This window comes from Poecilia formosa, unplaced genomic scaffold (genome assembly GCF_000485575.1).
Source record: "Poecilia formosa unplaced genomic scaffold, Poecilia_formosa-5.1.2 Scaffold557, whole genome shotgun sequence".
NCBI classification, from domain to species: domain Eukaryota; kingdom Metazoa; phylum Chordata; class Actinopteri; order Cyprinodontiformes; family Poeciliidae; genus Poecilia; species Poecilia formosa.
In genome coordinates this window covers 10,275-22,680 of record NW_006800496.1, presented here as the reverse complement: position 1 = coordinate 22,680, position 12,406 = coordinate 10,275, and the positions used below count along the sequence as shown (strand labels likewise).

The following is a 12,406-nucleotide window of genomic DNA, read 5'->3' as shown; positions in this document are numbered from 1 at the left end:
TTAATGTTTTTCAACTTAGTATTCGTCCCAGGAAAGCTAAACTTGTGCAATCTGGGCAAAAATCGGATATTTATAACAAGTAACTTTTTAAATAAATAAATAAATAAATATATATGTTTTTTTGTACAGTGGGACATTTTTTCCCACACTTTTCTGAGGCAAAAACAATTTTACCACTAATGATTTTGATATGAGGTTTCTCCTTAACTGATTAGAAAACTAAAATTATAATTTTTATGTTTAACAGTAACATTTTGCCTCAAAATATAATTTTAATTCAGGCATTTTTATGTTTCAACAGGAATGCCAATAAAATATACCAGACAAAAAACTTTCGATTACATTCTCAAAATGGAAGAAAAGTGTTTCTATTGAGGCACCAAGATTTATTTATTTATTTAAATGAAACCCGAGAGCGAAGAAGCTGTGAGTCAGCTTTGTCATCTGTTGGACAAATGCTGAAACAACAAGTTTTACTGAAAGTTTATTTATTCTGTCAGCATCTTCATGAGAATGTGTTTATATTTCTTGCTCATTTTGCATTACTCACTAGTCTGCACAGGGTTACTTTCAGTATCATTCATATTCTTTATGCCAAGTTAACTAAACACTTATTATCAACGCAGCATATTTAGTTTCCTTTTTCGGCCTCCAAACTGAAATCAAGCTTCATGTGAAAGTATTTCTAATATTCCAGCTGAATGTTGAATAAATATAAACACAAACGGCATGTCAACGTCAGTTTATTTTCATATAAATCATCCTTTATTTCGACAGCAAAACATTTAAAAGCTAAGAAAATGACAAAAATATTAAACCCCAAAAAAGGCATTAAGATACAGTAAGGACTTGTTTGTTTTTTGTTTTTTTTTTGCATTGTATTGAAATCAAACAACATCAAACAAAAAGAGTATTTTTAAAATTGTTCAGAACAGAAAGTCTGGCGGCACCATTTAAAGGATCCATTTCTCTTGATAAACAACGACCAGAACCAGAGAACTGTTTATTTTATGGTCTATTTGATAGAACTAGATTGTTTCAGACGAGACAGCACTTACAGACGTTTTAAGAAGGACAAACCTCATCAAGGCATCAGAGCTGGTTGATTATGTTGTGTATCTTGGCAACCAGAACGATAAACAGTCAAGTATTAGTGCGTGAGTCAGCATTCGGGTGAAGAATAAACATTACAAAGGCAAATACTTTGCAGCTTGACAACAACATGACTGCTGAATGCAGCTGAATGCACCGTTGATATCCATAAATTCATTAGTATTGTCTCATTAGGAGCATTTTTACGTTAATCTAACGTGACATGTTTCAAGCGTTCATAATTTGTCCTCGATCTTGGAAAGAAAAACGTGAAACAAACGGTGTGCTAAGTGACATATTAGATAATATGTATTAAAGTACTTTGTGCAAAAAGTACAGGAATCATTTCACTTGCAGTTCATAAAATAGTGACTATGTTTGTGTTCATGCATCACAAAAGACACAGACCGGCTTACAGTTGCCTTAAGCACTGAAGAGAAATGTGACGTAAAAATAGTTTACAGCAACAAGAGACGTCCAAACAGCAAGATCCACAGAAAAGTGCAAACATGTAATTGTTTCCATGTAGACAGACTGTATTCGTTTATCCTGCTGCACCTCAGAGGACGCGTTCGGCTGTGAAAGGAACGTTGTTGCTGTTGTAGTCTGACAAACGTCTGACCTTAAAAAAAAAAGTGCAAATGCAACCATATTTTTAAAAACCTTCAGAGCAAAAACATATCAAAGGGACCGTATAAAAATATCTTAAGACTGAAAAGTATATCTAGATGGTGTTTTTAACCATAATTTAAAAATCCCTAGTAATGACGCACCGAGCATCAAATGGAAAGACAAACGCCGTAAATCTGCTTCAAGTAAAAAGAATTGGTCTATTTTGAAATGAAACAGTAAAACCAAAACGGCAACAGTCCACTTCTGGATTCCTGCAGAGTTTTGGATACAGATAAATCCGGATGACAAATATCTCAGCAGTTTTCCCTCTTCATCCCCGTCGAAAGAAGCAAAGGCCGACTTCGGCATTGTTCTCGGCAACTAACATAAATGTAGTCTGTGGGTTTCACATGGCAAACCTGAGCTTTTTTTTTTGTAGTGAATATGTACTACAGCGATTTGGTAGCAAAATTATAAATAATGCTGAAGGAAAAGTATCCGTTTAGTTAAAAATCGTGACGACCGAATGACTCGATATGAGACAAAGAAAAAGCTCATTCTTGCCTTTTTAGGAAATGTTTGGCAATCTAGCTTAAAGGGCAACTGAAACGGTAAACATTCAGTGGAAAACGCAGCTGATGAAATGTTTTTGATTTATTTAATCAGCTCAGATCAAAGTTCTCTCTGATGATAATTATAAAGGAAAAGCTCTTGTATTTTACCAGACGAGAAAAGAAAAAAAAGAAAAAGGTTCACCTTTAAACTCAGATGAATTTAAGACAAAACGCAGGCGTCCGGGTTGGCGGAGTCTTGGGTCTGGCTGTCGTCAGCTGGACATTTTCCTTTGTCCTCTGAATCGTGAGGCAGGTCTCCGTCCCCGGGAAAGGTCCGGTCCTGCTCCGGAGTCTCGGCGGACGCATCCTCGTAGGCACTTTTGTCCGAGTCGTTCCTGTCAGGAGACGGATCCCGCCCGTCCCGGCGGTGGCTTTCGTACGGCCTCTGGAGAACGCCGTCGGTGGCGACGACGCCGTCCAGCGATAGAGACCGGAGCGGGGCCGGGAGCTGGTTGACCATCCGTCGCAGTTTTGTGAGAACGCCCCCTGCTGTCCGTCCCCCTTCCTCTGGACCCGCCACCCCGCCGTTGGCAAGCTTGGTGCTGCAAGGTTCACACAGCAGGGAGTCTCTCTCTTCTTCATGGTGGCTGGTTGCCTCCTGAGAAGAGGAGAAATTACTCTAGTAAGTAGCTGTCACTTCAGTGTATGTTTTAATGTTCTTAAATCTGAAGCTCTTTGTATAAATTGCCGTCTAAAGAAGGTAAATGTGAGAGTTTAGTAATTATGTACATATGAATGAAAAAGGTATGTAAAAAGCTTTTCATTTAGTCAAAGTTTATTTTTGCAGCACATTTACGACAACCTCAGCTGACTAAAATGCTTCACAGTAATTACAACATAATAAAATTAAGTTTGATTAAAAATAAAATAACTGGGTTTCCCTCAGTATATTTTAAGCCTGGTGGGCCGCCAGGCTAAGCAAAATTTGTTTATTAGATATTGCTAATAAAGTCTTCCAAGAACACATAACTACTTAGTGATATTTTCAAATTTCCTGTCAATTTGAAACATTTTTAACTCAAAAACACCAAAGACAGTGAATGACTGGCCTGCGCTCCGACCACCAGGCTTAAAAAGGCTCCTGTGGGAAACCGTGAATAAAATAATAATTTTAAAAAGAGGCAACCAGTAAAATAAATAACAACACGAATAGAAACCTAGATATAGTTAACTGTGCCAGATTTTAATCTTATAGAAAATGTTTGTGTGGAGCTGCAGAGAAGAGAGTCACACAGGACTAGAGGACACAGTGTTGCTCTACAGAGAAAAAAGTCATTTATTGTAACAACGTATCTATAAATAGAGAGGACAGTCTACTTGTCATATCTATTTATTCAAGAGCATTTACTATACTTCAGTGTCTCTTCCTAATTGTGGTTGGAAAAAGGTTTGAAAACATCCACTACATAAAATCTTTACTAAAAAATTTGATTGCTTACATACATAAATCATATTTTTATGCATGTAGGCATTTAAATATTCAAACCCTTTATCTGTCAATGCAGTACTTCTCCGACATTACACCGAGTTCTCCTTTCACTTCCTGTTTTACCTCTTTTAATCTCTCCACCTCCTTCATCAGAGAGCAAACCAGGCTCTCCAGTTTCCTCTTCTCCTCTCTCTCGCGTTCCAGTGCCTACAAATAAAGAGAAACCAGCGTAACAAGGCGACGCGCGGCTTGTTTTAATACAGCCAGGACCCAAAAGCTGGGCCTCACCAAACCGGCCTGTCCAGCTTCCCTCTGGGCTTCGGCCAGCAGCTCCTCTACGCCCTCCAGAGAGTCCTGCAAGACGTCCACCTGGAACAACAGAGCCTCTCGCTCGACCTCCAGCCCACGCAGCTCCTGCACCGCCTCATCGTAGCTGGCCTGCAGCTCCAACTGCGACACACACACACACACACAGCAATCACGAATCAGTGCGGGCGAATTCAGCAGAACGCACGCCACAGTCCGAGGTAGAGCGACGGCTCAACAAGCTCTCGGAGGAGACCAACCCTATGCGGGAGGCCTTATGTTGCTCCATATGTTTCAGAAATATGTTTTTAGAATCACTCCAGGTTTTTAAGCGGCTTTCATTTTTCTTAAGACAGTAGGAATAAGAGTCACCATATCTGGGAGTCCCATGAAGAGGTCCTGGTCGGACTGCTGAAAGAAAGAAATACAGAATATTTGTTACTTTACAGACCATGTTCACACAGATCAGAAAAAAGAAACTAGCTGTATAAATCGGCCTGTAGCGATAACAAATTTTTCCTAGACGATAAATTGTCCCGGAAATTATTGACATAAACAGTAATATTGCTGTTTTGAGAGCATTTTCAAATATGTATTGATAATGACACAATAATGCAACCAATAAACATTTTATTTTATTTCTTTATTACTTGAACTGGAGAACATTTTAAACATCCAAAGTAAAACGCAACAACCAAAACCATGAATAAAACGGATTATTAAGTCTCTATAAACAAAATTCCCCTTCAAAAAATGTCATTATGGACATTATTGAACTCATTTTAATCAATCATCCAATTAATTGATTAATTCTTTACTTGCATATTGTCTATCAAACCAACTCTGGACTAAAACTTAAACACAGAGAAGCAGGACTGCACTGATTGCAGTTTTCTGGTCGATTACCAAGCTATTAAATTCCTGACCTGCTGATTCCGAATTTTTTTTTTTGTCTAAAATGTTGTTAAACGTAGCAAGAAAGTTGACAAGTTGCCAACAGTGAGATGACTATTGTTAACTGCATATAGACCTGATCCGGTGGGCCGGTCTGCTACTCAAACCTCTCTGACAGCAGAGCAGAAGAAGAGAACGGTTGATTTAAATATCTTTGCCGAGGTAGATAAAATGGGTGGTTAAGATCAGCTTCACATGTAAAAATCAGCCGATTTCCCAAAACTAGGGAAATTGGCACCGATAAATCGATGCATCCCTACAGAGTAGGTCTGGACTGCAGAGTGAGCTGCAGGGTGGCAGAGTGAGAGGACAAAAGCTTTGTTTTCTACCTCCACCTCCTGACTTTCAGCGGCGACCTCCACTTCACTCATCAATTAACTGCTAGTTATTACAGTGGGAAAATTAGCTATTACAAATGACATTTTGCAACGTACTTGGTGCTACAAGGTTTGGAAGAAACTGGAAGCCACATGAAGTTTGGAGATCTGCCTGTACAAAAAGTTGATGAGCGCCGCAAAATACGGTCCTCACGGTCAGCTGTCCCTGCTACGTGACTTTATGTGGCTTACCACCTTGTGGCTTAGTTGCTGTTGTTCTCAGTCACTTCCACTTTGCTGTATACCACTAACACTTTACTGCAGAACAGGGGTGGCAAAGTTCAATCCTCAGGAGGAACTATCCTGCAAATTTTAGATGCATCCTTTCTCCAACACAACATTCATTGTGACTATTTGTGATTTCCATCCTGAGGAAATGGCTTACTCAGTTCCTGTAATAAGCCATTTATTTGATTCGTGACAATGTTACATAGCAAGGAAATTTGCAGACTGGACTTCACTGAGCTCCTAAATGCAACGCAAATCTCATATGCCAGTGGGTAAAGAAGTAACTAAAACGCCAGATATCAAGGATTTAGATTAATGTGTATCTCAATCTTGCTAGATAATAATAATAATAATAATAATAATAATAATATGTAGGCACACAATTGTTTTCTTGAGAGCTCTGTATGTGTCTCTAGGGTCACATAAATAGCTATGGTGGGCCGGATTCGGCCCCCCAACCTTGAATTTGACACACGTGCTTTACACAATAGAGTGTTAATGATGTTTTGAATTATTTCTAGACAGTTAATAATTTAAATAAATATATTCTATACCGATTTTTTTTTTTTTAAGAAATACTACATAAAAGCTGTTTTGAACCTGTACCACAGTTTGGATATTTTTAGAAGATGCCTACAATGCAGAAAGGGATTAAATATTGCTTAAACGTAGGTTACAACGTGTCAAAACATTGCTGACGCTCCGTAATTTTAATCCTAGTGTTGCAATGATGAAGATGACAAATAGCGGGTGGAGGACACCATGGCAGCGCATTAATCTCCCACCTGGCTGTCAGTCCTCTTCCTCAGGGTTCCCGTCCTGCTGTCGCTCCGGGGCAGCCGTCTGGTGGAGCTGTCCGTCTGAAAGAAACACAAGAGTTAGCATCACAATCAGCCTCAACCAAAACACTGCAGGCTAAATTAGCTAGTAATGGGGAAGTGACGCGCAGCTACAGGCCAGAATCAAACCGAATATTTCATTTAGCTAGCTGCTGTTTTATCACACAGTCTAATAAGCACGTAATGCTCATCTTGTCGTATTTCATTGTGTTAATCGGTTGTAACCGCAGCACTGAACAGCAGCTTTAGCCCTGTCATTAAACATTAACGGCGTCGCCGTGATTTTTCCCCTCACCTCCTTTATGATGTTGCGCAGGGACTCATCCTCGCTCATTCCCCGAGAAACAGTCCGCTTCCTCGGAGAACCACTGCTGTCCAGTGCGGCCGAGTGCATTTTTTTCCACACTTTATATCGACTTCTTCTTTATACAAGAGACGCCCGCGGCTCTAATGGCGCTGGTCTGGACTGTTGTGAGGTGTTTGGTTTCTACGCAGCAGCAGGAGCAGCGCAGCGACGCCCAGGCTGTTGACTACAGGAAGCCGCAGGGACCAAACAGTTTAAAACGCCACGCCTCCTCTAATGCTTTACGATTGAGGTTTTTAAAATTTGGCTTTGTTTTATAGTTCAAGCGAGCACATGACGAGCTCTGAGTGCGTGGTGAAATTAATTATTGCCCAAGTTTACCACGTGTTAGTTGAGTTTGATGCCTTAAACATGCATTGAATAACTAAAAGGTTTGTTTATTTATTTCTGACATTTTGTTCTGGGTGGTGTGTTTCAGGTCTTTTCTTTGTCAGTTTATTTGACTATGGCTTTACAGCTAATTCAGCGTCCTCAGAAAAGTATCAAACGAAATTAGTTTTAGTACAGAGTCCCAGCCTTCAGAAATGTATCACTTTACTGGTGTCACTCACTCATTTTTGCATGAATTACTGCATCAGTGCGGATTGGTATGGAGGGGATCAGCTGGTGGTTCTCCTGACATTAATACTGGCTGTGAGCTCATTTGCATTTCGGGATTTACTGTCTGTCTCTTCCACTATACCAGAGGTCTGCAACCTGTAGCTTATTAGACCCTCCGATGTGGTTCTTAATAACTTTGAAAATGTTAAGTTGTGCAGTATTTCTTTGGTGTTTTCTTGCAATATAAATGTAGCATTTTCACCAGGAGTGACATGAGTAGAGTAAGAAATATAATTTTTATATGAAGTTTTGTCTGCAGGTTGCAAACTACTTTCTCTTTTTGATGTCATGTTCTGTGAAATTTAATATCTATTACAAGAATATTGAACCTAGGAATATATATTTTTTTGTTTTTCAACTTAAAAATCTTTCGTTTTGCAAAACAACTTATTTTGTTTCAAAGAGTCATGTTGCTTTTGTGGTTCTAAACAAATTTTGTAACTAAAGGCAAAATTTGCTCTAATGGTTGTAAAGATTGCAGGTCTCTGTGCCAGACCATTCTGTGTAGATTTTCTGTTTAGGGCAGGTATGTTTGTGGGGTAATTAGCCACAGTGATACCATAATCATTAAAGCAGGTTTTGGTATTTTTGGCAGTGAGAGAAAGTAGCAAGAAAGTAACACGCAGCATGAATTACTGTACCTCTTCAGTCTTCTGCCAGACCTTGATTTCCAGCTGAAATGCAAAGAAAGTTAATCACTTTTCTCTGAAACATACAGTTACCACACTTTTTCCTTTCACTCAACTTTCCAACACTGTGCTTGTGTTTCTCTGTGAGTACCCAGCTTCTTTAGCAATGATCTCCTGTGGCAGACACTTCATATAGAAGATATGAGTGGCTGAAATATAACCGTAAAAGCTGTAACTTAACATTTCTGTATCAAATATGTATTTTCTATTGTTTATGTGATGTTTTAATTTTCTCAAAAGGGGAATTATGTTTTAATCATAATTAAAATGCTTGAAATATTTCCTTCTGAGAGTAAAGATTCTACATCATGCATGAATATAACGTTTTTAACGAAAAAACTAAAATAAATTCACTTTTTGACGATGCTCTGATGTATATTTATTGTGAAAGGAGTGAAAACGAAGCCGTAGAAGCTGCAGCTGTCATTTTGAACCAGCAGGTGGCAGTGTTGAGTCAAAAATGCAGCACAGGAAACTGTTACAAGAGGTAAAATGTTTCTGGAATAGAAACTTTTACCAAAACACCCGCAGACACCAAGATATAAACAATTATAACACTAAACATATTTTTCTGACCAAAGTCATTTTCACAGGGTTGGGTGTAATAGAAATCTATTATAAGTTGGAGCTGAAAAACTATTTTTTATTGTTGTTTTTTTTATTAATTTAAATGTTTTTTCTTTTTAAAATTAATTAAGCATTTGCTCCTATATGTCTATTGCTGGAGACTGGTTAATGTCTTGTTTTTTTGTTAAGTATTTATCTTTAATTTTAGTGTTTTTGCATAAATACCCCCACTTTCCGTTAACGTGATTAAACCAATATGTGCAAAATGCTCCAGTGGAGACAACTGAAGAATGCGCAGGCAGATTATTTTTATTTTTTTTAAATGCACCATAAATACTCATGTCATTTGTGAGATCTGGTGAATTCAAGATAAGCCCATTCATTCAGCTCATATTCAATGCACTCCATTTAAAAAAGCAGCAACGCGCGGAGCTTGAGCCACTCGTTATTCTAATGCCTTAATTGGCCAATATTTCTAATGTAGGTGCATTGCCTGTGAACTGTAAAACATTTATGCTCCCATAACAGCGCGTCCTCCCTCCCTTCGCTCTGTCCCTCTTGACTTGGTGACAGACCTAAAAGCCTTTTGTTGCAATCTTAGCCAATGGAGACGGATTACGACACCGAGCTGCTGAGATATATAAAGAGCCCCTTTTTGACCGCACTTGCACATTTTTTTTTTCAGTGACACTTCTGCACATGCACACACCTCCATGGACTACATTGCACACGGGGACCCCACAGCGACCGTCATACGCTGCAAGTGAGCTGGCTATGCATTCATCAAGCAGATAATTTACCTTTCAATCAAAAAGAGCTGGTCACACACTGGAACGCACTTTTTTGTTGTTGAAAACTTTATTTCAGAACCTCCTGCTGCAGAAAAAAAAGCAACCCACTTCGGGCTGATTGTGGATTAGATGCGTGTCAATGATTCGGAGGCTTTTTTAGGCTGAGACAAGGACCCGAAAGGATATATTGAGGAATAAATCAACTAAAAGAAGCGGAAAAAAGTTTCCTCCATCATCATGCCGAGGTACAACTTCTTCCCATGCTTACTGGCGCTCATCTTCCTGGGACTGTCAGGGAGCGACGAGCCCAATCTGCTGCTGCCTCCTGCCAGCGAGCCGCCCACGGACGCGGGGCTGTCTCTGCTGGACGAGGACGCTGGCTCCCACGAGTGCTCCGCCTGCGTTTGGAGGGAGCAAAGTAAGGTGCTGCGGCTGGAGACCATCAAGTCCCAGATCCTGAGCAAGCTGCGCCTGAAGCAGGCGCCCAACATCAGCCGGGAGGTGGTCAACCAGCTGCTGCCCAAGGCGCCCCCGCTTCAGCAGCTCCTGGACCACCACGACTTCCAGGGAGACGCCTCGGCCCAGGACGAGTTCATGGAGGAGGACGAGTACCACGCAACGACGGAGTCCGTGATCACCATGGCCTCGGAGCGTAAGTAGCTAGCAAATGCGTCTCCAAATGTGCGTCCTTGTGCGTAAAATGGACCTGGGACAGCTTGGACAGCGGAGTTGCTCCTTCTTTTTCTTTTTCCATATTTTTACATTCCTTCTGGCTGCTTGCAGCTTTCTGATAAAACAAACCGAGCGAACTTGCTTAGAGGTGGCTGTCAAATAGGGATCGAGTGCAAATCTGAATAATCAATAATCAGGACCCACGTCAATCAGGAGCAAACAGCTCCTAAATGGCCAGTTAGTTTTTATGATGGTGATGCTGATGGTGGTAATGATGATGGGGCAGAATATTTAGCAGCCAGGGTCAAACTTTTTCCTTGTTCCCACGTTTATGTTTTACAGAGAGAAAACGCGCGTTGAAATCACAACATTAAGACTTTCCTCCCTCTCTGCATCCTGTTAACTTTTTTTTTTTAAACGAGCTAAAATCTTTAGTTGTCACCCATTTAAAGGACCCTCTGACTGTTGCCTCCTGGAAATGTGCTCGTCCTCTTATAGTTTCCCATAAATCCACAGGCAGGCCCCTCTGAGACATTTTATAAAATTACCGTTCAACCCTGACAGCTGTGCTCTATCGGTCTTTTATAGGAGCCTCTACCGGTTTCCCTGCTGTTCATCGCAGTGAGAAAAAGTGTGTCCAAAAAGCTGCCATTGTTCCCTGTCATGCAGCAGGCCCCCCCATCGGCCGTACTTGCCTTTTAAATGCGGAGTTTATAGGCGCAGTTCCCCCCTCTCTCTCTCTCTCTCTCTCTCTCTCTCTCTTTCTCTCTCTCTCTCTGTTTTTAACCTCAAGTACACAAAGAGCGAAACACTTAGGGTCGAGGGGAGTGTGTGACCTTTTCCTGGCAAATCGTGGGGCTCAACAACATTTACACACGTAATATATTCTGCACACGCACTTCCAATTATAATTCTTTCCTTTGTGAGCGGCTATCTAAACGGCATCGGGTGTCTCATGAGCATCTTTTCTCATCTGTCAGGAGAACAAGACATGCTAGCTGCTCTGAAATCCGTCTAAGTGGAGGATTAAAAGGTCAGAATGTTTTCTGGTGGTGGCAGCATCATGCTGTGGGGGTGGGCTTGTTTGTGCTTTTGTTTTTAGTCATTTCTTGAAAAGCAATATTTAGAGTCTTTAGTTTTGTTAATTATAATGATTTTTTTTTTCACTTGCAGGCAATGAAAAACATTTAGGATGAGATTAGTGCATCGTTCCAATAAAAACAATGTTTTGTATAGAGAGCATTAAACATTAAGCAACAGATTAAACCTTTAAAATGTTTTTAAAGGTCGTTATTTTTCAAAAGGTGCTTCTAATTTGACATGTGAGCCTCACTTGAATATTCTAATTTAGTGAACATGACTGCAGAGTTAAAGGGAAAGTTGTTGGCACAAAACATGAAGCATCCCTTTAGGAAAAGAAGCTCTAATCAGTGCCAATGGCAGCATCACACTGTGCGGAAGTTTCCCTTGCTGGCATCCCTCTCCAGCTGTCAGGAATACAAGCTGCTAGCTGCTTTGCACACACTCTGAATCTCACTATGCGTCTTTTTCCGGCTCGATGAGAAGTAGATGTGGATTTTTCCCGCTACATTTACCTCGTGTTGTTTACGGGGAGAGCGGTACCCGTTACCTTCTGTCATTGGACTGTATTGGAAGTCTCTGCTTCCGTCCTTTGCAGGACGTGTTTAGAAATGATTTGATGCCTCGTCGACGCACGTGACGCCTCCTAATTGTGCATTAATGATGCCAGCAGGAGAGGCTAATGACCGAGATTATCCAGACGAATCGGTCATGTTTAAAGCCCCTTGCTTTCCTCCTCTGTTTACCTCAGTTTCCAGCATCCACCCTCCTGTTCCACCCCCACCTCCTTCCCCTGCTAGCACCCCGCAGCTCCTTATTCCTCTTTCTTCACCCTTTTTCCTCCAGCACTTGTGGAAGAGTTAAGAGAGACTGAGTGCATCCCTGTTTTCTTTTCTTTCTATTTTTTTTTTTAGCCCATGGTGATTAGCAATCCCACAGGATTATAAATGCCTTTTTCTCTTTCTCTGATATAGAAGGAAAACTTCAAACACTATTCCCTGCGCACCTCCAGCCCAATCACCCTTTCATGGTTGTGCACACTGCCTTTGATGGGCCATGGGGGTTCACACAATACATTCTGAATTGGACCTGTGCCTGAGTTGCTTCTTAGTATTCACTCAAGGTACGTGGATGCTGGAGTGGGGGTTGAACAGGACCTTGCTTCCTGGTTTCTAATTAAATATCATGGAAA

The 12,406-nt window shown here is 40.6% G+C and overlaps 2 protein-coding genes across 4 annotated transcripts; one reads left to right on the top strand and one right to left on the bottom strand.

The window, feature by feature from the left end:
* Positions 1 to 863: 863 nt before the first annotated feature.
* Positions 864 to 6,993, bottom strand: LOC103129572 (leucine-rich repeat flightless-interacting protein 2). 3 transcript variants are annotated; one of them, XM_016665226.1, is made up of 7 exons: positions 6,747 to 6,992; positions 6,398 to 6,472; positions 4,426 to 4,464; positions 4,036 to 4,197; positions 3,871 to 3,954; positions 2,461 to 2,916; positions 864 to 1,714 (listed from the first exon to the last, which is right to left on the bottom strand). In XM_016665226.1, the coding sequence occupies exons 1-6, from the start codon at positions 6,843 to 6,845 to the stop codon at positions 2,479 to 2,481; spliced, it is 897 nt and encodes a 298-aa protein (XP_016520712.1). In that variant the 5' UTR covers positions 6,846 to 6,992; the 3' UTR covers positions 864 to 1,714; positions 2,461 to 2,478. The 3 variants fall into 3 exon arrangements, with proteins under 3 accessions (XP_016520712.1, XP_007540786.1, XP_007540785.1); XM_007540724.2 differs by having other exon boundaries at positions 864 to 2,916; positions 4,426 to 4,461; positions 6,747 to 6,993; XM_007540723.2 differs by having other exon boundaries at positions 864 to 2,916.
* Positions 6,994 to 9,210: 2,217 nt separating this feature from the next.
* Positions 9,211 to 10,807, top strand: LOC103129591 (growth/differentiation factor 11). The gene has a single exon (XM_016665222.1). It carries the CDS (start codon positions 9,700 to 9,702, stop codon positions 10,120 to 10,122), a length of 423 nt encoding a protein of 140 aa, XP_016520708.1. The 5' UTR covers positions 9,211 to 9,699; the 3' UTR covers positions 10,123 to 10,807.
* The last annotated feature ends 1,599 nt before the right edge of the window (positions 10,808 to 12,406 follow it).